This window comes from Phocoena sinus, chromosome 4 (genome assembly GCF_008692025.1).
Source record: "Phocoena sinus isolate mPhoSin1 chromosome 4, mPhoSin1.pri, whole genome shotgun sequence".
Classification (NCBI taxonomy): domain Eukaryota; kingdom Metazoa; phylum Chordata; class Mammalia; order Artiodactyla; family Phocoenidae; genus Phocoena; species Phocoena sinus.
In genome coordinates, this window is record NC_045766.1 from 72,043,592 (window position 1) to 72,064,671 (window position 21,080).

Below are 21,080 nucleotides of genomic sequence, written 5' to 3' on the forward strand. Positions count from 1 at the left end.
GACTGTTGGGAATATAATATGAGTTAAAACAAGTAAGTCGTGATGGGTCCTCTAATTCTGTTACCCGCATTGTCTTGAGAACCAGGATTCTTCATATACAAGGAAGCATATAAAGTAAGAAGAGATTAAGTAAAAACCTAATGGCCCTAATTTTTAATTAGAAGAACCAGTATAAACTCAGGATTCACTTCATATTTTTAATCTTTATCTTCATCCATCGATCTGTCTGTATCTTAGCTGTGTCTACATAGACTAAAGATTTGCCATGAGTTGATAATTGTTGAATTGTCAGGGATTCATTTTTACTAATCAGTCTACTAATGTTTATACTTTAAATTTTCTATTATATTTTTAAAGGGCAATAAAAGAATATTTTATTACATATTATTGTGAGCATTTAAATATTTCTGAGTTTTTTGATGAATTGTTGCTTCAATTCCTTAATCTTGGTATCCAGAAAACAAGCTTGATGATGTGGTGAAAGGAAGAGTAACTCAGCAATAATCATGCTTACTCTTACTCTGTCTCCTTAAAACTACACACGCTCCAGACAAGTTACTTGCTCTTGCTATAAGACTGGTTTTATAAAAAAAACTAATGGAATCTGACTTGTCTGTTAGTTGTTTATTGTAAGTAGAGAAAAAGGTATGTGTGTATAACCGTGTAATTGCAGTATTTTTGAAAAAGTGCTTAAACTTTTTGTTATTAATAGGTTTGGTAGCTTTTAATGTATGATATAGTTTAAAATAGTCCGTCTTCAAAATCATATTTGTTTTTGTATAAAAAGTATCTTAAATAAAATGTTATTCCTTCAGATTGCTTTTGTGCATCTTAACATTTTGAAAATTTATAAATTATATAAGTTGAAGTAAATTTAATTTCATTTATTAACTTATTAAGGCATATTTTTTACATATTATTGACCCTGCACAAGTTCTATAATTTGAAAATATAGGATTAGCTGATTTCTTCACAGAAAAAGTCAGTAAACAAAGCATCTAGTATAAATTATTTTAGGCTTTTTTTAAGTATAAAAATTAGAATAAATCCTACTTTTTAAAATTTACAGTTAAATTCGACAGTAAAATTGATACTGCTATTTGATGCATGGAAATTGTCCTTTATTAAATGTGATACGAACTTTAAAATAGCACACTGAAAATACTAGTTTCAACCAGTTCTAATTCCTGGTACACTTAGAGATTGTTAAGTTTTAAAATTTGCATCTTGGGCAAAATCTTGTATAGATTACTCTTTTAAGGTTCTGACCACATTTAATCAATTATAAGACAGCTTACATATTTAATACTTTATCTTCAAGTAACTTTTTCTTTAGAATATAAAATATGAATTTATTTCTCTTTTTTCTTCCATCAGAATACAGTCGTTTTGAAGCCAAAATACATGACTTACGGGAGCAGATGATGAATAGTAGCATTAGTTCAGGTTCAGGTTCTCTTCGAACTAGCCAGAAGCGATCCCTCTATGTCAGGTAAATTTTTTAAATTTCTGATTATTGCAGTCTTTATGCATGCATGCAGATTCTTTCAGGTTTTTCACCATGACTTAGTTTTACTGTAGAAAAGTGTATTGCAAACCAAGGAAATGTTTTTTTATGATTGATTTCCTGATAGTGTGTCTTTCAGGAGTTGGAGTATTATTATAATTTTATTAATGAAAGTTATATAACCTCTTGAATAATAATAGTATGATAAAGAAATACAAAATAAATACAAACCAGAAAATTTTTTAAGTTGATATTTTACTGGGTGACTAGTGTAGCTTGATATGTCATATCATCCAACACTTCTGTTTACCTGTTTCTTTTTATAATAAAATATTCTTCATTTGAGTAACATTTAATTTCTGTAGTAAGTTCCACCAGTTCTTCTGTTTTCATGGCAGTAATTTATCTCTGCCTACCTGGATAGTGTACACCTCTAATTTGTGAGCATTTCTGGGGTCTTGTGGAGTAAATCTTGTTTCAGTATCCTTCTCTTCAGGCACCCTATTTAGAGCTTCCTCTACTCTGCTAAATTTACCATCATCCAAAACCATGTTAAACTCTCTTTCCTCCTTGTTGTCCTCTCTCTTTTGTGTTTGTTTTTGGTGGTGGTGGTGGTGGTGGTGTCATTTTAGTGAGTTTCAGGATGGAAAGGAAATACAAGCATTACCTCAGAGATTTTGCAGGTTTAGTTCCAGACCACTGCAATACAGTGAATATCACAATAAAGCGAGTCACGAATTTTTTGGTTTCCCAGTGTATATAAAAGTTATGTTTACACTATATTGTAGTCAGTTAAATGTGCAATAGAATTATGTCTTTAAAAACAATGCATACCTCAATTTAAAAATATTTTATTGCTAAAAATGCTAACCATCAATGAGCCTTACACAAGTCATAGTTTTTTTTTGCTGGTGGATGGTCCTGCCTCCATATTGATGACTGCTCACTGATCAAGGTGGTGTTGCTGGAGGTTGGGGTGGCTGTGGCAGTTTCCTAAAAATAAGACACCAGTGAAGTTTGCAAACTGACTGACTCTCCCGTTCGTGAACAGTTTCTCTGGAGCATGCAATGCTGTTTGACAGCATTTTACCCACAGTCAACTTCTTTCAAAATTGCACTCAGCTCTCTCAAATCCTGCCGCTGCTTTATCAACTAAGTTGATGTAATATTTCCATCCCTTGTTGTCATTTCAATAATCTTCACAGCATCTTCACCAAGAGTGGGTTCACATCTGTAGTTACTTCCTCCGTTGAGGTCTCAAACCCCTCAAAGTCATCAGTGAGGATTGGAATCAACTTCTTGCAAACTCCTGTTAATATTGATATTTTGACCTCTTCCGTGAATCACCAATGTTCTTAATGGCATCTAGAATGGTGAATCCTTTATGGGAGGTTTTCAGTTTACTTTGTCCAGATCCATCAGAGGAATCACTATCATAACTAGTAAGTCTTGAAAGTCAAAATTACTCCTTGATCCATGGGCTACAGAATGGAAGTTGTCTTAGCAGGCATGAAAACAGCATTAATCTCATTTTACACTTCCATCAAAGCTCTGGGGTGACCAGGTACATTGTCAATGAGCAGTAATATTTTGAAAGAAAAAAAATTTTTTTTGAGCAGTAGGTGTCAACAGTGTGCTTAAAATATTCAGTAAACCATGTTGTAAACAAATGTGCTATCATCCAGGCTTTGTTGTTTCATTTCTATAGCACAGGCAGAGTAGATTTAGCATAATTCTTAAGAACCATAGGATTTTCAGGATGGTAAATGAGCATTGGCTTAACTTAAACTCACCAGCTGCATTAGCCCCTAACAAGAGAGTCAGCCTGCCCTTTGAAGCTTGGAAGCCCGGCATTGACTTCTCTCTAGCTATGAAAGTTCTAGATGGCATCTCCTTCCAATATAAGGCTGTTTTGTCCACATCAAAAATCTGTTATTTAGTGTAACCACCTTCATTACTTATTTAGATCTTCTGGATAACTTGTTGCAGCTTGTACATCAGCACTTGCTGCTTTACCTTGCACTTCTATGTTACAGAGATGGCTTCTTTCCTGAAACCTTATGAACCAACCTCTGCTAGCTTCGAACTTTTCTGCAGCTTCCTCACCTCTCTCAGCCTTCATGGAATTGAAGAGAGTTTGGGCCTTACTCTGGATTACACTTTGGCTTAAAGGAATGTTGTGGCTGGTTTGATCTTCTATCCAGACCACTAAAACTTTCTTAGTGTCAGCAGTAAGGCTGTTTCACTTTATTACTCCTGTGTTTACTCAAGTAGCACTTTCATTTTTTTTCTACTTAGCTAACCATTTGATGGCAAGAAGCCTAGTTTTTGGCCTGTCTTGGCTTTCAACATGCCTTCCTCACTAAGCTTAACAATTTCTACCTGATTTAAAGTGAGAGACCTGTGACTCTTCCTTTCATGTGAACATTTAGAGGCCATTGTAGGTCTATTAATTGGCCTAATTTCAATATTGTTGTGTCTCAAGGAATAGGGAGTCCCAAGGAGATGGGAGGGAGATGGGGAAGGGCCAGTTGATAGAGCAGTCAGAACACACACATTTATCAATTAAGTTACCATCTTATAAGAGCATGGTTCGTGATGCACCAAAATGATTACAATAGTAACATTAAAGATCACCATAATAAATATAATAATAATGAAAAAGTTTGAAATATTGGGAGAATTACCAGAATGTGACATAGAGACATGCAGAGAGCAAATGTCGGAAAAATGACACCAATAGACTTGGGATTACCACAGGGTTATGCCAACCCAACACAGGGTTGCCACAAAACCTTCAACTTGTAAAAAAAAAAAAAAACACAATATCTGGCAAGTGCAATAAGGTAAAGCACAATAAAATGAAGTATGCCTGTAGATACATGTAGCCAATCTGCCATAGTTAACCAGAAGTCTTATGGTTCTTTTTAGTAAATGTATTTTTAATTTCAAAAGTAAAAATAAAGTTAAGGCTACAAAAGACTACATACAGTATGATACCTCTTTTATAAAGCTCTGAAATAGGTAAAATCATACATAATTACTTAGTCATCCATATGTGTGTGATAAAACCAAACCAACAAAAAAGGGTAAGGAGCAAGGAAATAAACACTGTATTCAGAATGGTGGTTACCTTCTAACAGTGCTTAACTCTTAATCTGAGGGAAACAGGATCAAGGGGAAAAATACATAGGTGAATGTAAATTACTGATAAAAGTTTTGTGTATAGTCTTAGGTTGGAAAGTAGATTAACAGGTGTTCATTATATTCTTACGATTAATAGCTCAAGTAAGTATTCCATGAGTTCCTTTTTTTTATTAATCCGAGTACTAAAAGACAAAGTTTAAATGCTAACATAGGGAGTAGAGATTGTGAGTGATTTCTTCGTTGCTCATCGGTAATATAGTTGTGTTGATTTTGTAATTCAAAAGATTAATTTATGATAATAAAAATGTTGAGATGTAGTATTTTCCCTTTTCTGAATATCCTGTGGCATTTGTTCTACCTCTTAAGGTACTTTATTTGCTATTTTATATTCTGTTTATTTGTATCTTCATCATCTTTGTCATCTTAATCTTTGTCATATCCACTTAATTACCTTTTTAAATAAATATTTAGTAAATTACTAACTATATCAAACCTTTGTATTATTTGAAGTTAACTATACTTTTCCAGTAGAAAGACGTTTCCTTAGTATTCAGAATTTATTGAAGTAATGACTTCACATTTATATCATTTATAATCTTTATCTTACAGTTGTAGAATTCTTTCTTCAAATAAAATCCAATGTATTGGATATGTTTTAATATATGTTTAAGTAAACCTTCCCACTTTTGATTCTCACCTACTTCCTTCACACTGTTAGCCACTGAAAAGACTTGAAAGAACACATTTGAAAACCATTAACTAGTTCATTCATTTAGCCATCAAATAATTTCACCCCTCTTCAGTTTTACTTCAAGAAATAGTCTTAAGAGTTGGGTAGCATAAAAAGGAATATGATTTGTATCCTAATTTCCCATTGCCAAATTAGAACAAAAGAATGAATAAATTATATTATAAATGTAATTCCTGGGATCCTTCCTGTACTCTTGTTAGAGGTTTTTTGAATATAAGAATTTAATTTGTCACCATTCTAAAGCAATTATACTCCAATAAAGATGTTAAAGGAAAAGAATTTAATTTGTTTAAATATTGTACACTAATTAAGTATCAGGACACTATTTTCTTGTTATCAAATTTTAAAATATTCCTAACATTTTGCAATTACTATATTAAATTAATACAGTATTTTTTCCAGAATGGTTGGCAACTGTTAAAGTCATCATATCGTCATCTGTAGTTAGTTTTCATCATTGTTATTGACTCTGAAAACCCTATTAATTATAGTTTTATGAACAAATGAAAGGAATAGTTAACTGGGAAAATAATCACTCTGTTGATCTAGTATTAAAGTCCACAAATGATGAATCAGATCAGTCAGGGAATTTGTTTACCCAAGTGTGTCTAGTCAAAGAGAAGAGTCTCTTTTAATATTTACTTTATTAATTTAGAACAACTGACCAGATTTGTCTTCATTTTAGAATTCAATACAGGTTGCCATTGGATTGTACTAAAAGTATTTTTTTTATTTCTCATACAGTATTGAGAGAAATAAGGTATTTTATCTATTAACATAACAAGTTAATTTTGCTATTTCTTTTTTAGTCTCGTTGTCTTCTTGTATTGGATTGGCCGAAAAGTTCTTTCGGGCTTTTCTGTAACATCTCACGGAAAAGCCCAAGCAAACTTTTTGGTCAACCCAATAATATAGCACAAAATTGAGCTTGGCATTATTCTGCCTACCATGGTACATTGTTTAATTATCTACCTAGATTATATATATATTTTTAGGATCCTGTTTATTTAATATTCATAATATCATTATAAGAAATAATTATGGACTTTTTTCTTCTTAATCTAGGGCCCTTTTTGATTATGACAAGACTAAAGACAGTGGCCTTCCTAGTCAGGGATTGAACTTCAAATTTGGAGATATCCTCCATGTTATTAATGCTTCTGATGACGAATGGTGGCAGGCCAGGCAGGTTACACCAGATGGTGAAAGTGATGAAGTTGGGGTGATTCCCAGTAAACGCAGGTAAATATAAGTCTGTTACAGTTTTACCACTTGAAAATTGGACAACATAAATAATTGCTGTTTCTTTAAATTTCTTTTACTGAAGTGGTGATTTTATGCTCAGTTTTATATATTGTGTTTCACAACCATTTAATTTTATTCACCTTATGTTGTAACCAATGACATAGTAAGAGAATATGATGCCCCCAAATAGAAATTTCTCTAAAACTCCTACTAGTTGCTAAAAACAAAATGAGTATATTTTAAGTCACTGTGCCATATATCTATACCAGTGGAGGGAGAGAATTAAAAGCCTCTGTAGTTTTCCCATGTAGATGGTGTTAAAACCTAAATTTTCAGGAGTTTTGATTGTGTGAATTGCCTCCTCCTCCAGACTTAAAAAATGAAAGCATTTTAAGTAAATGCAAAATTTTTAGAAATATCTAAGAATGTGTTTCACATCTCTTGTTTTCTTGTTTAATTTAAAAGTATCCATGCATTCACTGCTCTTTCCTCTTTGCTTTTAACTATTTATTGTAGTGATTTACTCACTGGTACATACTTAACCATCTAGTGGCAAAAGTGGTTAAGTGCAGATTGTCTTTGAAAAGGGTGATCCCAACTTAGAACCCCCTCTAAGGTCAATGAAATGCTATTCAATGTCTACTTCTATGGGAAAGGTATTAAAACATCAGTTCATAATTTCCTCAAAAGAGCTTATTTATGAGATCTGATTCATCCAAATCATTGCCTAAAACTTAAAAGTTTTAAGATAGCCAGTAAAAATTGTCAGTGAAACATTAATGTTTATTATAGCCAGTTAATTCACTTCAAGTCAACCTTATGACGTAATAAACTTGTTCTTTTCATATTAATAAGTTGGACTTATTTTGTTAAGAGTCTCTAAAATCGATACTTATGCCAAATCATATGCCTGTTTATAAACCTCTCTACCTTATATATATTTGTACACCTGTTTTTGGACATTGAAGAGTAGAAATGTTAAAATATTGCCAAGGTTTGTAATTGTGGTTTTGGAATTTATGACTGTTGTTGGCTAGATCCATATTTTTAGCAAGATCCAACTATTTGGCTGGATCTTACACTTGGTGGCAACTCCTCTTTTAGCAATGCAGCCCTCAGCTGCATAACTTTTTTGCTGGAATAGAATGTAGTATACTTTAAATCCAGAAATGCTTCCACTGTGCCTTGTTGAGTCAATAGAAACCTCACATCTTAAATATCAAGGTCAGAGTTCCTAAAAATTGTCTTTATCCCTTGGAGTCTTATATGTTGTAAAGGTTTTACATGTGCTTGCAACAAATGAGAAATACAGCTGACTTTGGTAGAAAGAGATATTTTTCATTTTGTGTATAAAAATTCTGTAAGGTTGGATTTTGAAGCCAGGAGTGATAAAAGAGATGAGATATACCTTGAGACCTCTACAGATCCCCAAATTCATGACTAATATTATAGAATATAATTTTCCTTCCATAAAATGCAGTATGAAATCACAACCAATTATGCCATTTCATTCTTCAGTGTATTCTAAACTTGTATTTTCTTAAATAGAATGATATCTTTCTTAGACCACTTTATGTCTAATAATAGCACAAGGAATTGTAGTTCCTACAATCCTTAGCTTTCTTTTGGGAACAGTGTTGACAAATAAACACAATTGAAGTCACTCAGCTATTTAGCGAGCAAGATAATGATTAGAAAACAAAACCATTTTGAGTTGTAAATGTTTACTCACTAAATGTTAGTTTTTCAGTGCCCTCAGTAAGTGCCTAGGCAGAATTATAAATTAATTATTCATATCATGGACCCTCAGGATTGCTCTGGAATAGAAAAAGCAAGTTTTAAATCCATGACTGCTAGGGTTCTTCTGTACCCATGGTAAAACTGTATAGCTAGATAATAAAAAATGAAGATATGCATTTATTCATAGACTGTTTTGGTACATTTTTCTGCTATATACTAATGTAATTGCTATGTTGAAATCAAGGATTTGTAAAGCTTAATTTATATGAAATTTTGCACGATTCATATTGTAACAATCTACACGATTGCCGATTGTACATTTGTTGTAGTTTTGTTTGCTTGCTTATTTCAAAGGTAACATCTTTAACAAGGTTTAAAATTCAAAAGATTTAAAAACTATACAGGCTGTCTCTTAACCCTGTTCCCCAAGCACCCATTTCACCTTCTTAGGGATAACTAAGGTTACCAGTTCTTCTGTATCCTCCCAAAGATACTTTAAAACTCTATTTTGGGGACTTCCCTGGTGGTCCAGTGGCTAAGACTCCGCACTCCCAAAATAGGGAGCCTGGGTTCGATCCCTGGTCAGGGAACTAGATCCCACATGCCTCAACTAAGAGTTTGCATGCTGCAACTAAAGATCCTGCATGCTACAACTAAAGATCCCACATGCTGCAACTGAAGATTCTGCATTCCGCAACTAAAAGATTCTGCTTGCCACAACTAAAGATCCCACGTGCTGCAACTAAAAGATACCGCAACAAAGATCCCGCATGCCGCAACTAAGACCCAGCACGGCCAAATAAATATTTTCTTAAAAAACCCTCTATTTCGTACACTATAATTGGTTACTTTATGTATTTACACAAATATATCATTGGAATTAAGCTTAATTTTTTTATTTCCCTCCTTTTTATTTTCAAAATTTTCAGAGCTATAGAAAAATAAGAGAAATGCAAGAATAGTACTTAGAACACCCACATATCATCCTTCACCTACTTTCATCAGTTAATATTTTACCCCATCTGCTTTCTCTCTAACACTGAGTTTTTAGCATATATGTTCCATGCTAAGATAACATTTAAACAACAAAACAAATGGAAACCTGGAAAATTGCTAAACTCAGAAGTGATGCTTCATAATTTCAGTGTAATTATGGAATAGAGTGCATATATAAGTACACATACTTGTACTGCATTTTGATATTTCACAAGTGGTTTTGTTTCATAATAAAATGAGCCCTGTATTTCATTTCTCAGAAATTCTTATAAATTATGGGATTCAAATGACTTCTGAAGGCTTTAGAATATAAAAATTCTCCATATTAAAGTCTCAGTTCTGATGATTCCTAGTTAGAACTTTAGATACGTTTATTATAATTAAAAAATAATCTGTGCTTTGCCAGGGTTGAGAAGAAAGAACGAGCCAGATTAAAAACAGTGAAATTCAATTCTAAAGCAAGAGGAGATAAAGGGGTGAGTATGTGAAATCTATTATTTCTAGAAATTAATAATTGAAGGTAATAGGCCTTTTCATAATTCTTGTTTGAGGCACATGATTAAAATGAGAAGGATTTTGCCATAAGAATTAACTATCAACTGCTCTTGCTGTGGTGGCCTACAATAGTAGATATGCTAAAGTAAACAATTTATTAAATTAAAGCATCCATTTCACAGACTTTTCCAAATTATCAAAACTGTCGTTTGATATATTCTTAACAACATACTTTTGGTCGTTATTTTTATAAATGAAATGATTTCAGCCTTCACTCAGATGAACAATTAACTATAAACTTGTGTCACCAGTATTAGCCATGAAGCTAATAAATAATGCATCTGAGAAAATAGGCCTTCCCAAAACTATTAATTAGTTCATAAAGTAAGTTTATGGGTTTTTGCAAGTGAATTTATGGAAATTTTCTTATTTTTTCCCCGTTTATTGCTAATATTACTCATTAATAAAATCCATCTTTTAAATGTTTAAATCAGTATGAATTTTTATCTTAAGGGAATAAAGGGACAGTCAAGAGGAGGACTTTGTAGGTGGGCAAGAAATATATCAAAATTCTTTTATATATATTTTAGACGTGTTTTTGTTTTCATTTACTTTGTCCTTCTTGAATCTAGTGGATGTCAATGGATGATATCACAGGCTTCACCCTATAGTATGTGTGTAATTAGTGCAATGGAATATTCTAGCAATAGGCCTGAAGAAAATGCTGAAACACATGTTGTGTTGAAATACTATTTATAGCAATGTTTTGTGTTTTGGGGATTTTTTATCTAAAAAATAGATAAAAATTTTTTATCTAAAGCAACATCTTTTGATCAAATTTCAAATGAATCTGGAAAGTTAACTCAGCAAAAAAATTAACCCTACTCTTTGTACATGTCTGATATCACTAAGCACTCAGACTTAAAAGCTTTAAAATGTTAAAGGAGTATGATCCTTGATCAAAGAAATTAAATCTGAGAAATTATATATAATGCATTCAGTTATTTTACAAATGATAAATTCTTTTAAAATTTACTTGTACCTTTCAGAAAATACAAAATTATATAGTATAATCTGAAGCAATATTTAAAATAGAAAATCTTTGGAGGAAAAAATCCCAAGTAAATGCTTAGTATTTGAAATATATACAGTGGTTTTTGTGCTTGTTTTATATATGTCTTTTAAAGTATTTTAGTAAAATACACTGTCAGTGTATTGTAAAAGAGGTTGCATGTTGTAACTTTTCTTTCAAACTGTAAGAAGTTAACTGAATTAACGACATTTTTAAATCTTAGTCTTGTTTGTTGACTATAACCAACTTTATACACAGTCACTGTGTTCTAACACAGCACCAAAAGTATGCATGATACTGAGTGGGGTAAAAATACGCTTGCCATTGATACAGAACTGCATTTCTCTCTGTAATACCATTTCCCGTTCTAAGCTCTTCTTTTCCTTTCCTTATATGGTGGGTTATGGACTTTGTTTCCAATACAGACTTCTTAAAAACATTTCAGTTTCTCATTAACATTTTTAACATTCATTTAGCTATTTTGAAATACTACATATGGAAATTAGATATTTGATATGTTTCATGAATTTGTAATATTTTATCAGTCCTCATATTTATTACACTCTCTTGCAATATAGCATTAATAACAATAAGTAATTAAACAGATTGTTTTGTATTGAAAATATAAAGAAACTAGAGTTAGTATGTTTCTTCAGTTTTGTGTTTTCCCTACACATTTTTGTCCTGTTTGCTTGTGCTATTTTTCACTTTTAATAAATTCTTCACCTGCAGGATGTTAGATGTAATACAGTTAATACATTTCTTAACTAACAAGCATTTCTTTCTGTCCTATATTATGATATCTTTACGATATCTCATTTTGGCTAACTGCAAAAGATATCAAAAATCAAAACATTTTAAACTTCATGTTTCTTTTGGTTGTTTGCTGTGAAACTGACTCTGACCACTATATATGCAGTAGCAGAGGTAAATAACCTTTTATTAAAAATGTATCAGTTTTATCAGTTAGCATAAAAATTATTACTAAATTCAAAATCAGTGATTGTCATGAACAAAAAGACTTAGTCCTTCCATAAATTAGATTACCATAAATTTTTCTCTATTGAAACTTTTCTTCTCTTTCTCTTTTCTAAAATTTGGATTCAAGCAAAGACTTTTATTCAGGTAATGCTACTTGACAGTTTATAAAACAATTATAAGCTTAGATTTCTCCACAGTATTTTTTTTCTCAACTTAATTTTTAACTTCTGCTTAGGGTTATCTGAGCCTTCAGATTTTAAGATTGATATCAAGACAGTCTGCTTGTCTAATGACTATAAACTTATTAATTTTGAATTATTGATCTGAAAAAGATAAAAATGAAAGTTTTTATAAAGATTCTTACCAAAATAAATCTTTTCAAGTAATAGAATTTGAGCTAAAAGTCACTTTAATCCATTTCATCACCTTAATCACCTGGCATCACATGACTAAAAGTACCAGCACGCCAGAAAAAAGTACTGCCTGGTGTTGATATACTTCACAACATTGATAGCATCTTATGACATGGATAAACGCAAGAAAAATTAAAACAGAATTTCTATCCTTTATATTGTTCCCACTTCAAAAAATGATAAAAATTATAATTCCTATTGTCACTGGTAGGCAAGGCCATTTCCTTCAAGACATGGGTGCCTGTGACAAATTACAGAAGAAGCTGCTCCTCTTTAGCCTCATCTTTCTGTGTGCTACCTGCTTTTAAAAGTGTGAATGCACAAATGGGACATTCAGGAAGGGAAAAAACTTGTCTCAGACATCTGTGCAACAAGGGACGTCAAATCAGCTGTCATAGCAATTATGTATAAACTACTAGATTTTTAATTGCCTCTTTGACATTATGAGCACCAAACTTTTTTTTTTTTTTTTTTTTTTGCGGTATGCGGGCCTCTCGCTGTTGTGGCCTTCCCCGTTGCGGAGCACAGGCTCCAGACACGCAGGCTCAGCAGCCATGGCTCACGGGCCTAGCCGCTTCACGGCATGTGGGATCTTCCCAGATCTGGGCATGAACCCGTGTCCCCTGCATCAGCAGGTGGACTCTCAACCACTGCGCCACCAGGGAAGCCCGCACCAAACTTTTTATTCCCTATTCAGGACATGGTGCTAATGAATTGAATTTGGTTCTATTTTATTTATATATACTTTAAAAATAGATAATACGGTAGAGCTTAAAGGCTAATAAATCAGTTATGATGACATTTAAATTGGCCAGGAGAGTTGACTCTTCTTCCTTGGTTAGATAGCATTGATAATTCTTTTGCTGGACTCTGTGCTTGATGGACACGTCTTAGTTTTCTTCCCATTTTCTGATAAGCATTTAGTTACCCTAATTCTCTTCTTTTAAAAAAAAAAAAGATGGTTTTTAAATATTTAGCAACTTGCTCAGTTGTTTTGGTTCTCTTTTTTAGTAGTGGCTTTTTGTTAGTTTGTTGGAGCCACAAAAAAAGAGAGAGAAAGGGAAAAAATGTGCTAAAGCCAAAGGAAAATGAAGGAAAGGAAAATTTAAAATATTTGAACAGCTAAAGTAATAACTTTTGCTGTAGAGCACCTAATACTTAGAAATCTAGAAAAATATGGATGGGTATGAACAGATGCAAGCTTGATTTGGACTATAGTAGTAGCTAATCTGATTTACTCTTCCCTTTTTTATCAAATAGCACTTCCTCCTTATTTTTACGTATCATTGAATTACACTCTTGAAATTTTTCTGTTTTCAGTTATAAAATGTTAGAATTAGAGAAGTTAATACTAAATTAAAAATTCACTGTATATGTGATTAACGCAAAATTCATATACAAACTGCACACTGTGGTCACAAGAGTCAGCTTTCACAGAGCTACTAGGCTGGGCCTTTGTACACACAGACAGTAGACATCCCTTTGTTTTGCCCCTCCTTCTCTTCTTCAGCAGTCATTCAATGACAAGCGTAAAAAGAACCTCTTTTCCCGAAAATTCCCCTTCTACAAGAACAAGGACCAGAGTGAGCAGGAAACAAGTGATGCTGACCGTAAGTATGTGGATCCAGTGGTCAACTGAAGATAAATGTAGAGGGACCTACTGCCCTGCAGTTGGTTGTTACCATGGAGACAGTTTCAAGAGCTGCAACAGGTTACTACTTGTCTTAACTAGGGGCAATTTAACAGGCATAAATTAATTTGCGTACCAGTCTTAACTTTTTCTAACACCTTATGAATTCTTAATTTAAAGTAAATGGTATTTTTAGCTATGTTTAAAATAGAATTTTTTTATGTAAAAGTTCTTATAAGAAACACTTACACTCTCAGAAGAATATTTTAGAGGAAAAACTTGGGTACCTGAGAAGCTACTTATTGATTTCTAGGTATAGCATTGCCAATCTTTGATAATGGATTATCTCAAATCATTCCGTTTTATCCCATTTCTTCATTATATGTAGACAATCTGAATTTTACTTTTAAAATAGCAAGAAATAGTCAAAAATTTTGCTTCTCTACCCTAATCAGCTTCTTATAGAAAACTTCCATTCTTTTATTAGATTATATCTAGCTGCTAGCTTATTTTAAACTTTCAGAAATATACAAAAATGCTCTGTAAGATACGTGCACCTGTAATGGTCTTGGAACTGTCTCTTATTGTAGCACCAATTTTATGCATTACTGACAACTATTTTCTTTGATTATCTTTTTATTGCTTGCTCTCTGGGAACTACTCTCTACAGGAGATCCCTGACGACATGGGATCAAAAGGCCTGAGTAAGTGATTAAAATACTCCCAAGTTATTTTTTAACCTCCATCTACAGACCTACCTTTTTCAGATACATTTTGAGATTCATGGTAGCGCCCTGCTGGCATGAGGAGGTGTATGATTTAGATTGCTTTTAGATTCTTCATGTTAATAATATGCTTGGGATTTTTATTTCTGTAATACACACCTTTTATTTTTCTCCATTTTTCACATGTCATTTGAAAATTTCTCTGCTCATAATTATATTTTCCTTTTTGTAATTTTTATGGCAATTACTTTCTCTAGGAATTTTTTAAATATGAAGGAAGACTTTTAATGTTTTTTAAAATACTGCTATCTGCCCTCATTATTAGAAGGTAGAATATAATCTTCCTTACAATTTTATGTCCCCCCCCCTTTTTTTTGTTAAAACAAGTTAAAATTGCTTTGAGCCTGTGTTAGAAAAGCATTGCTATAATGTGAAACTATAAAGCACAATAGGTCTTAAATATTAAAGAAGAATTGTAGAACTCAAGTTCAAGTAGCAGTCTATGTAGTAGGTAAATTGTATTTTTTTTTAAGGAAGTTGTAAGTTATGAAAAGAATTATAAGAAATATTATCCTTTGTTTTTTCTTTAACCAAGGTGTTGTCTCTGTTTGGGGGGAGTTCTTTTGTGTGTGTTGTTCCTGTTTAATTTTCTAGCTAGTACTTAATCTTCATATAAAGCTTGGTACAGAGTCTGATAATGTAGGAGTCATTTAATAAATGTTGGAATTAGTGAATGAAACAAGAAGTCATTTTAGCAAACAAAATTTTAAATGTGAATGTTTACAGATTGATTAAATGTGAAATTTTACCAAATATTACTAAGTTCTTTTAGGTGATGGTGACTCATAGAGGTAATCTTTTAGGCTAAAGTTTTTTTCTAAGTAGTTGTTTCCGTTTGCATTATTAAGCATCTTGAAAACTTATTTCTTCATAATTCATTGATCATTAAGGATATAGCCAATATCTTTTAACTTTCTAAGTTTACCTTAATAAACATTAAATTTCACAGATTTTTTTTCCTGATTAATGCTAACTTGACTTTTAACCTTAACTGTAGGTACTTGACTTTTATTTCAACTTTAACAATTAAAAGTTTATATTAGATTGAAAGCAGTATGCTTTATATGTAATTATTTCTATTACACACACTTTATTATTTATGCATTTGCCATTTTAGGATCTGGCAAGAGCCACAAATTTACTATCACTAGTGGCACCCTTTTTTAATCTCTTACCTTTGGGAAAAATTATCAGTGAAATCTTCAGAAACTGGAAAATATTTCCACAGATTCTTAATGCTATATAATTTATTTTGAGAATGATCATGAGGTGGTGTGGATCATCAAATGAACCCACATATTTTTGTTACCTGTTGAGTCATCAGAGAGCTATGGAAAACTCATGGAAAAAGGAACTAAATGAAGAATTTGGTTCCCACGTTGATATTTTTATAGTAGATAACTACACCTTGACCACATCGTATTTTCATCTCTCATTTTAATTGAGGTTTGAGACTTGGGAAGAGAAACAAATGAAAAATGATAACTGATTACCAATGTCGTTGATTTAATTTTCTGGTCAGTGACTTAAGATCTCTTGAATGGTAGGTTTCTGTGCTTCGTCTCACAAGAACTGAAAGAATTTATTCACGTGGTAACTTGATCAGATCAAAAAGATTTTATTTAGAAAAGGTTGACGGAGACAGAAAAATATCAGTAAAATTCTAAACTGGATATGATGGAGATTATCACATAAAACATTACTAGCAGCTGACAAGATGCTCGTTATTATACAGTAGAAAGTACTGGGAAGAAGGGTGGGTTAAGGGCATTATTTAAGATCTCAGTTATCTATATTCTAAAGTTGAGGATACAGGGAAAAAACTAAGCAAAATCCTGTGCGATCTTAATATAAGAAAATAAATGTGACCTCATATTGGTATTCATTAAACCTTGCTGGAACAGGACTCATGAAGGGACTGAAAACAGAAGGACAAATTATTCCAGATAAACCTGTTGAAGAGATGTGGAATAACACTGAATATCAAGAAAGATGTATACCTGCATGTAATTTCACACAAGCTATGAAAAAGTAGGGTATTTAATTAAAGAGCAGAGAGGGAAACAAAAGTGGTACCCTAGAATACTTTTCGTAGACAAGAATTCAATGATTCTACAAAGAAGAGGATCAAATAAATTATTGATGTATCCTGTTGACAGTAGATGAAACAATAATAGAAATTGCCTTTCCAAAACTAATTTTGACTAACAGAACTAATTAAAGTATGGTAGAAATCTGGGAGGATACAACTAAATTATCATACTTGTAAAAAGCTAGAAACAGAAATCTGTGTAGCTTTTATGCTTTTAGAAGGCAATTTTGAAAAAATTCAAGAGGAAAAAAGTGGGTAAGATTCCTTTAAAAGAGACTAAAAGTAAGTGTAGTTCAGGAGCAGTTATATAAGGTGCTCAGAAATGAAATTATACAGTTTCAGACAAGGTTTGTACCTGTCTTTTGTATGCAGTTTATTTTTATAGCTTTCCACTTTGTAGACACCTCAGAAACTTCTACAGTTAGGCACATAGATTTCCTATTACATCTCTTCTTTTTCTATTTTAAAGACTTACTTGAGTAGAGTGGTACAGAGCTCTTAAGATGCCAAAAATTGTTTAAGACTGAGGATATGTCGTATTTAGGGAGAGCAAAGAGAAAACACATGGTATAGTCTCAGGAAGAAATGTTTGACTAGAAAGGTGAGACTTGGTCAGAGAGAATTGAAATGGTTGTGATCATCAAACATATAAACAAAAATTTAAATTTTAAGAATCTGATTATACTATCTATGTCAAAAGGATAATATTCTTGCACATAAATTTCTAACAGACCAATAAGAAACAAACACTCCCCATTAGAAAACTGGACAAAGGATATAAGAAGAATGCTCAAAAGATAAGCAAATGAAATAAGCATATAAGAAATGTTTAACAGCCCTAATAATCAATAAACAAAACGATATGTTTTACCCATCACCTTAACAGACTTTGCTTTTAAAGGAGAATCCAGTGATGGAGATGGTTCTTTGGAATGACTACTTTTAACGTATTACTACTGGGAGTGTAAATTGGTACAGCCTTTTTGGAAAAGCATATCTTTTGATCTACTAATTCTTTTTCAAGGAATTTATCCATAGGATGTAATCAGAGGTGGAAACAAAGGTTTATACATCAGGATGTTTTGTTTAATATTATTTAGAAAGTAGAGCACCCCCAAAATTCAAATAATCCTAAAATGCCTTACAGTTGGGAAGTGGTTAATGAAGTATGACTTACTATATAGTATAATATTTTATAGCCATTGAAAATCATATTAAAACATAATGGCCTGGAAAATGCTCACAATATAAATGAAAAAAGTAAACTATGAAACTGTACAAATATCTCAGATTTGTAAATAAACACATATATTTAGGGCTATTTTTGAATAGTGTTGCTTTGAACATTTTTATACATATCTTTTGGTATGCATATATGCCTTTTATGTTGGGAAAATACCTAGGAAATGAATTGCTGGATCACAGATACATAATATGTTAGGTATTAGTAGATAGTGCCAAGTAGTTTTCCAAAGTGGTTATACCAGTTTACCCCACCCCCACCCCCAAGTAGTATGTGAGTTCCAGTTGCTACATATCTTTCTCCTCGCTTGACATACCTGTTTTGTTTTTGTTTTTTCATTTTGGTCATTCTGGTGGATGATAGAGATATCTGTTGTGGTTTTAATTTGCGTTTCCCCGATAATAAGCTTGAACACTTTTTTATACTTGTTGGATATTTGAACATCTTCTTTGATGACATGCCTTGAAAAAGATTATTTTTAGTTTTCAGGAAAAAAGCATTTTAACTTTCTAGCAAGCTCCCAAACAATGATAATGATGCCATTCCAAGGACAATACTTTAAGTAGCAAGAGTTTATTGTAGAGGAGTTACTTAAAGGATACTTGAAAGAACTTGAAGAATTTGACTGCTTCGTAGCTCTTGGTAATCTTAGAGAACTCAAGATGAGTAGGGGAAATTCCCAGAAAAGAGATTTTAGTAACTTCAATTTTTTATACATGTATAACATGTCAGACATATTCAATAGTAGAGGAATAATAAAATAAACCCCACAAGTATTCATTTATCCAACTTCTCTAATTGTCAAATCATGGTTAATTTTGTTTCTTCTATACTCCCACTTTCCCGTCCACTCACTCGAGTGCAATAACTAACATTTCTTTCTTTTGTATATTAGAGATTGCAGAGTGTAATACAAATCCTAGTATAAATTTAAGAATTTTTTTTTCTATGTGGCATTCCTACTTCTGGGAATGAATTTTAAGGAAATAGAACAAAAGGTGAAAGCCATGTAAATGAACACGTTCATTAATAATTTGTTGATGTTTGTGGAAAACAATTTAAAGCAAACTAAAATATCTAAATATGTAGTAAGGTAAATCATGATGTAACAGTCCAATAGAATATTATACCACAATTTAAAATGATTGTTTTGACATCTGTGTGGTAACATGAGAAGAAATTTTTAAATATAAACTTTAGAAAACCACCATTTTATATGTGCTATCATACATTATTCAGTCTTGTAATTTTTAATGTTCCTCCTGTATACATAATAATGATTAAGAAAGTTGTATCTTGTCTTTGTAGGTTAGAATAACAGACTTATTTTTCACTATGACAGTTTTTCAAGAACTGTACTACCATTTCAAGAACTGTCTACCATTCTCTAAACTTTTCAGTAGTGCTACTTGATTTTAGGAGACTGTGGGTGATACGGTACAGCAGATATCTATCCTCAAGCTTTTTCCTTATCCGTTAATTTTTTTTTTTCCTTTGCCTGGCATAAGAAATTTAGTTTTACCTCTCTCCCATGGAAAATTTTGTTTTTTAGTTTTCATAGATAAAATTACCTTCTTTAATTCAAAGGAGACACGTATTGAGAGAGTGCAAGAGATTACATTTACATGAGAAAAGTGCTGGTTGTTTACTGAACAGTCAAGTTATGAAATGGGGGTCACTTTGAAGGAGGGGCCAGGCAGCAGATGAGTGTGTTTACTTTATCTTTTTTATTTTGCAAAGTAGCCATTGTCAGTTTTATCAAAGCAGAGTTTCTCAGAAATATTAGTCTACTTTAAAATACAATCCCACCTTCTAGAATTCCGTTCCATTTGACTTTTTTTTGAGGCATCTGAATCTCTGTGATATCCAAAATGCTTTATCTGTATGATCTCAGACATGACTTTTCATTTCTCTTCAGGAACAAGAAAGAAGCTGGACTAAAGCAAGATTATTTATTTTTTAAGATATCACTTCATTGAAATGGGCATCTGTTTGCTCAGATATAACTTGTTTCCTTTGTTAGTCATTACTGTATCATAACCTAAATTAAATGGTGTCAATGACATTTTCTCTTCGGGGTTTTTATGATGACAGTTGGACTGATTTAGGATCACTTTGTTATATTCTATTATAATCTATTCATAATAAGATTTTGTTCATAAACTGTTGAACAGAAAATGAGACATTTTCCTTGACTGCAGATTTTTTTCCTTGCTAATTCATATTCATTTATTTGAAATAATTAAACTTTTCAAAGAAAATCAGAAACGTTTTTAAAAACTCTTTGGGTATCTGTGGTTTATATTTCGACATTTTGTTAAGTCACCTTGTGTTTATTTTGATGATTTGCTTTTTTTAAACTCATGACACTGTGTTTTCTTTATTTTTTCCATTGTCCTGCAATTTCAGAACATGTAACTTCTAATGCCAGTGATAGCGAAAGTAGTTACCGTAAGTGTTTTAAGTTGTTTGTTCTTTTGTTATCTCAAGTAATATATCCTTTGGGGTTTTTTTCCCTTAGTGATGTATTCTGAAAACTAAAAATTAGGTGCTTAATATTTTAAAGTCAGGTAGAGCCAAGTAAAATTCTTTACTTGATAAATAAAATCACACTCTATGTACAGAAGTTAATTTCCAAGGTTTTCATAAACTACAAAAGTTCATTTTACAAAAGTGCTATTCGTGTACACAGTATGTGTATGTGTGTTTGTATCTTTTATAAGAAGTAAATACCTAGTTAAATGAGTAGTAAACTTGTATTTTGCCATTTTATTTAGTAATTCTGTTTCTAACTAATCATAAAAATATTTTTCAGTAATGCTAAATTATAATTAGCTTTATTTCCTTTTTTATTCTGTGTCACCAATACTGGTGTGGGTCAAGATACTATTTATCGCCAGCTTTTGGTGAACATAAGAAATGGCGAAGGGAAAGTTTTCAACAGTTGCTTAAACAGTAATACTGATCTCTTTTTTGGTTCTTA

General features: G+C 32.1%; 1 protein-coding gene across 8 annotated transcripts in view; it reads left to right on the forward strand.

The window, feature by feature from the left end:
• The window catches only part of DLG1 (discs large MAGUK scaffold protein 1), a 287,224-nt gene that overhangs the window by 230,888 nt on the left and 35,256 nt on the right, over positions 1–21,080 (forward strand). For 3 of the 8 annotated variants that reach the window (XM_032629957.1, XM_032629961.1, XM_032629958.1), the window contains 5 exons: positions 1,378–1,492; positions 6,471–6,647; positions 9,793–9,862; positions 13,858–13,957; positions 20,507–20,548. In XM_032629957.1, the coding sequence (XP_032485848.1) occupies positions 1,378–1,492; positions 6,471–6,647; positions 9,793–9,862; positions 13,858–13,957; positions 20,507–20,548 (504 nt within the window). Of the gene's footprint in view, positions 1–1,377; positions 1,493–6,470; positions 6,648–9,792; positions 9,863–13,857; positions 13,958–14,647; positions 14,682–20,506; positions 20,549–21,080 lie in introns of all 8 variants that reach the window. The other 5 variants (XM_032629960.1, XM_032629963.1, XM_032629965.1 and 2 more) reach the window with 2 other exon arrangements.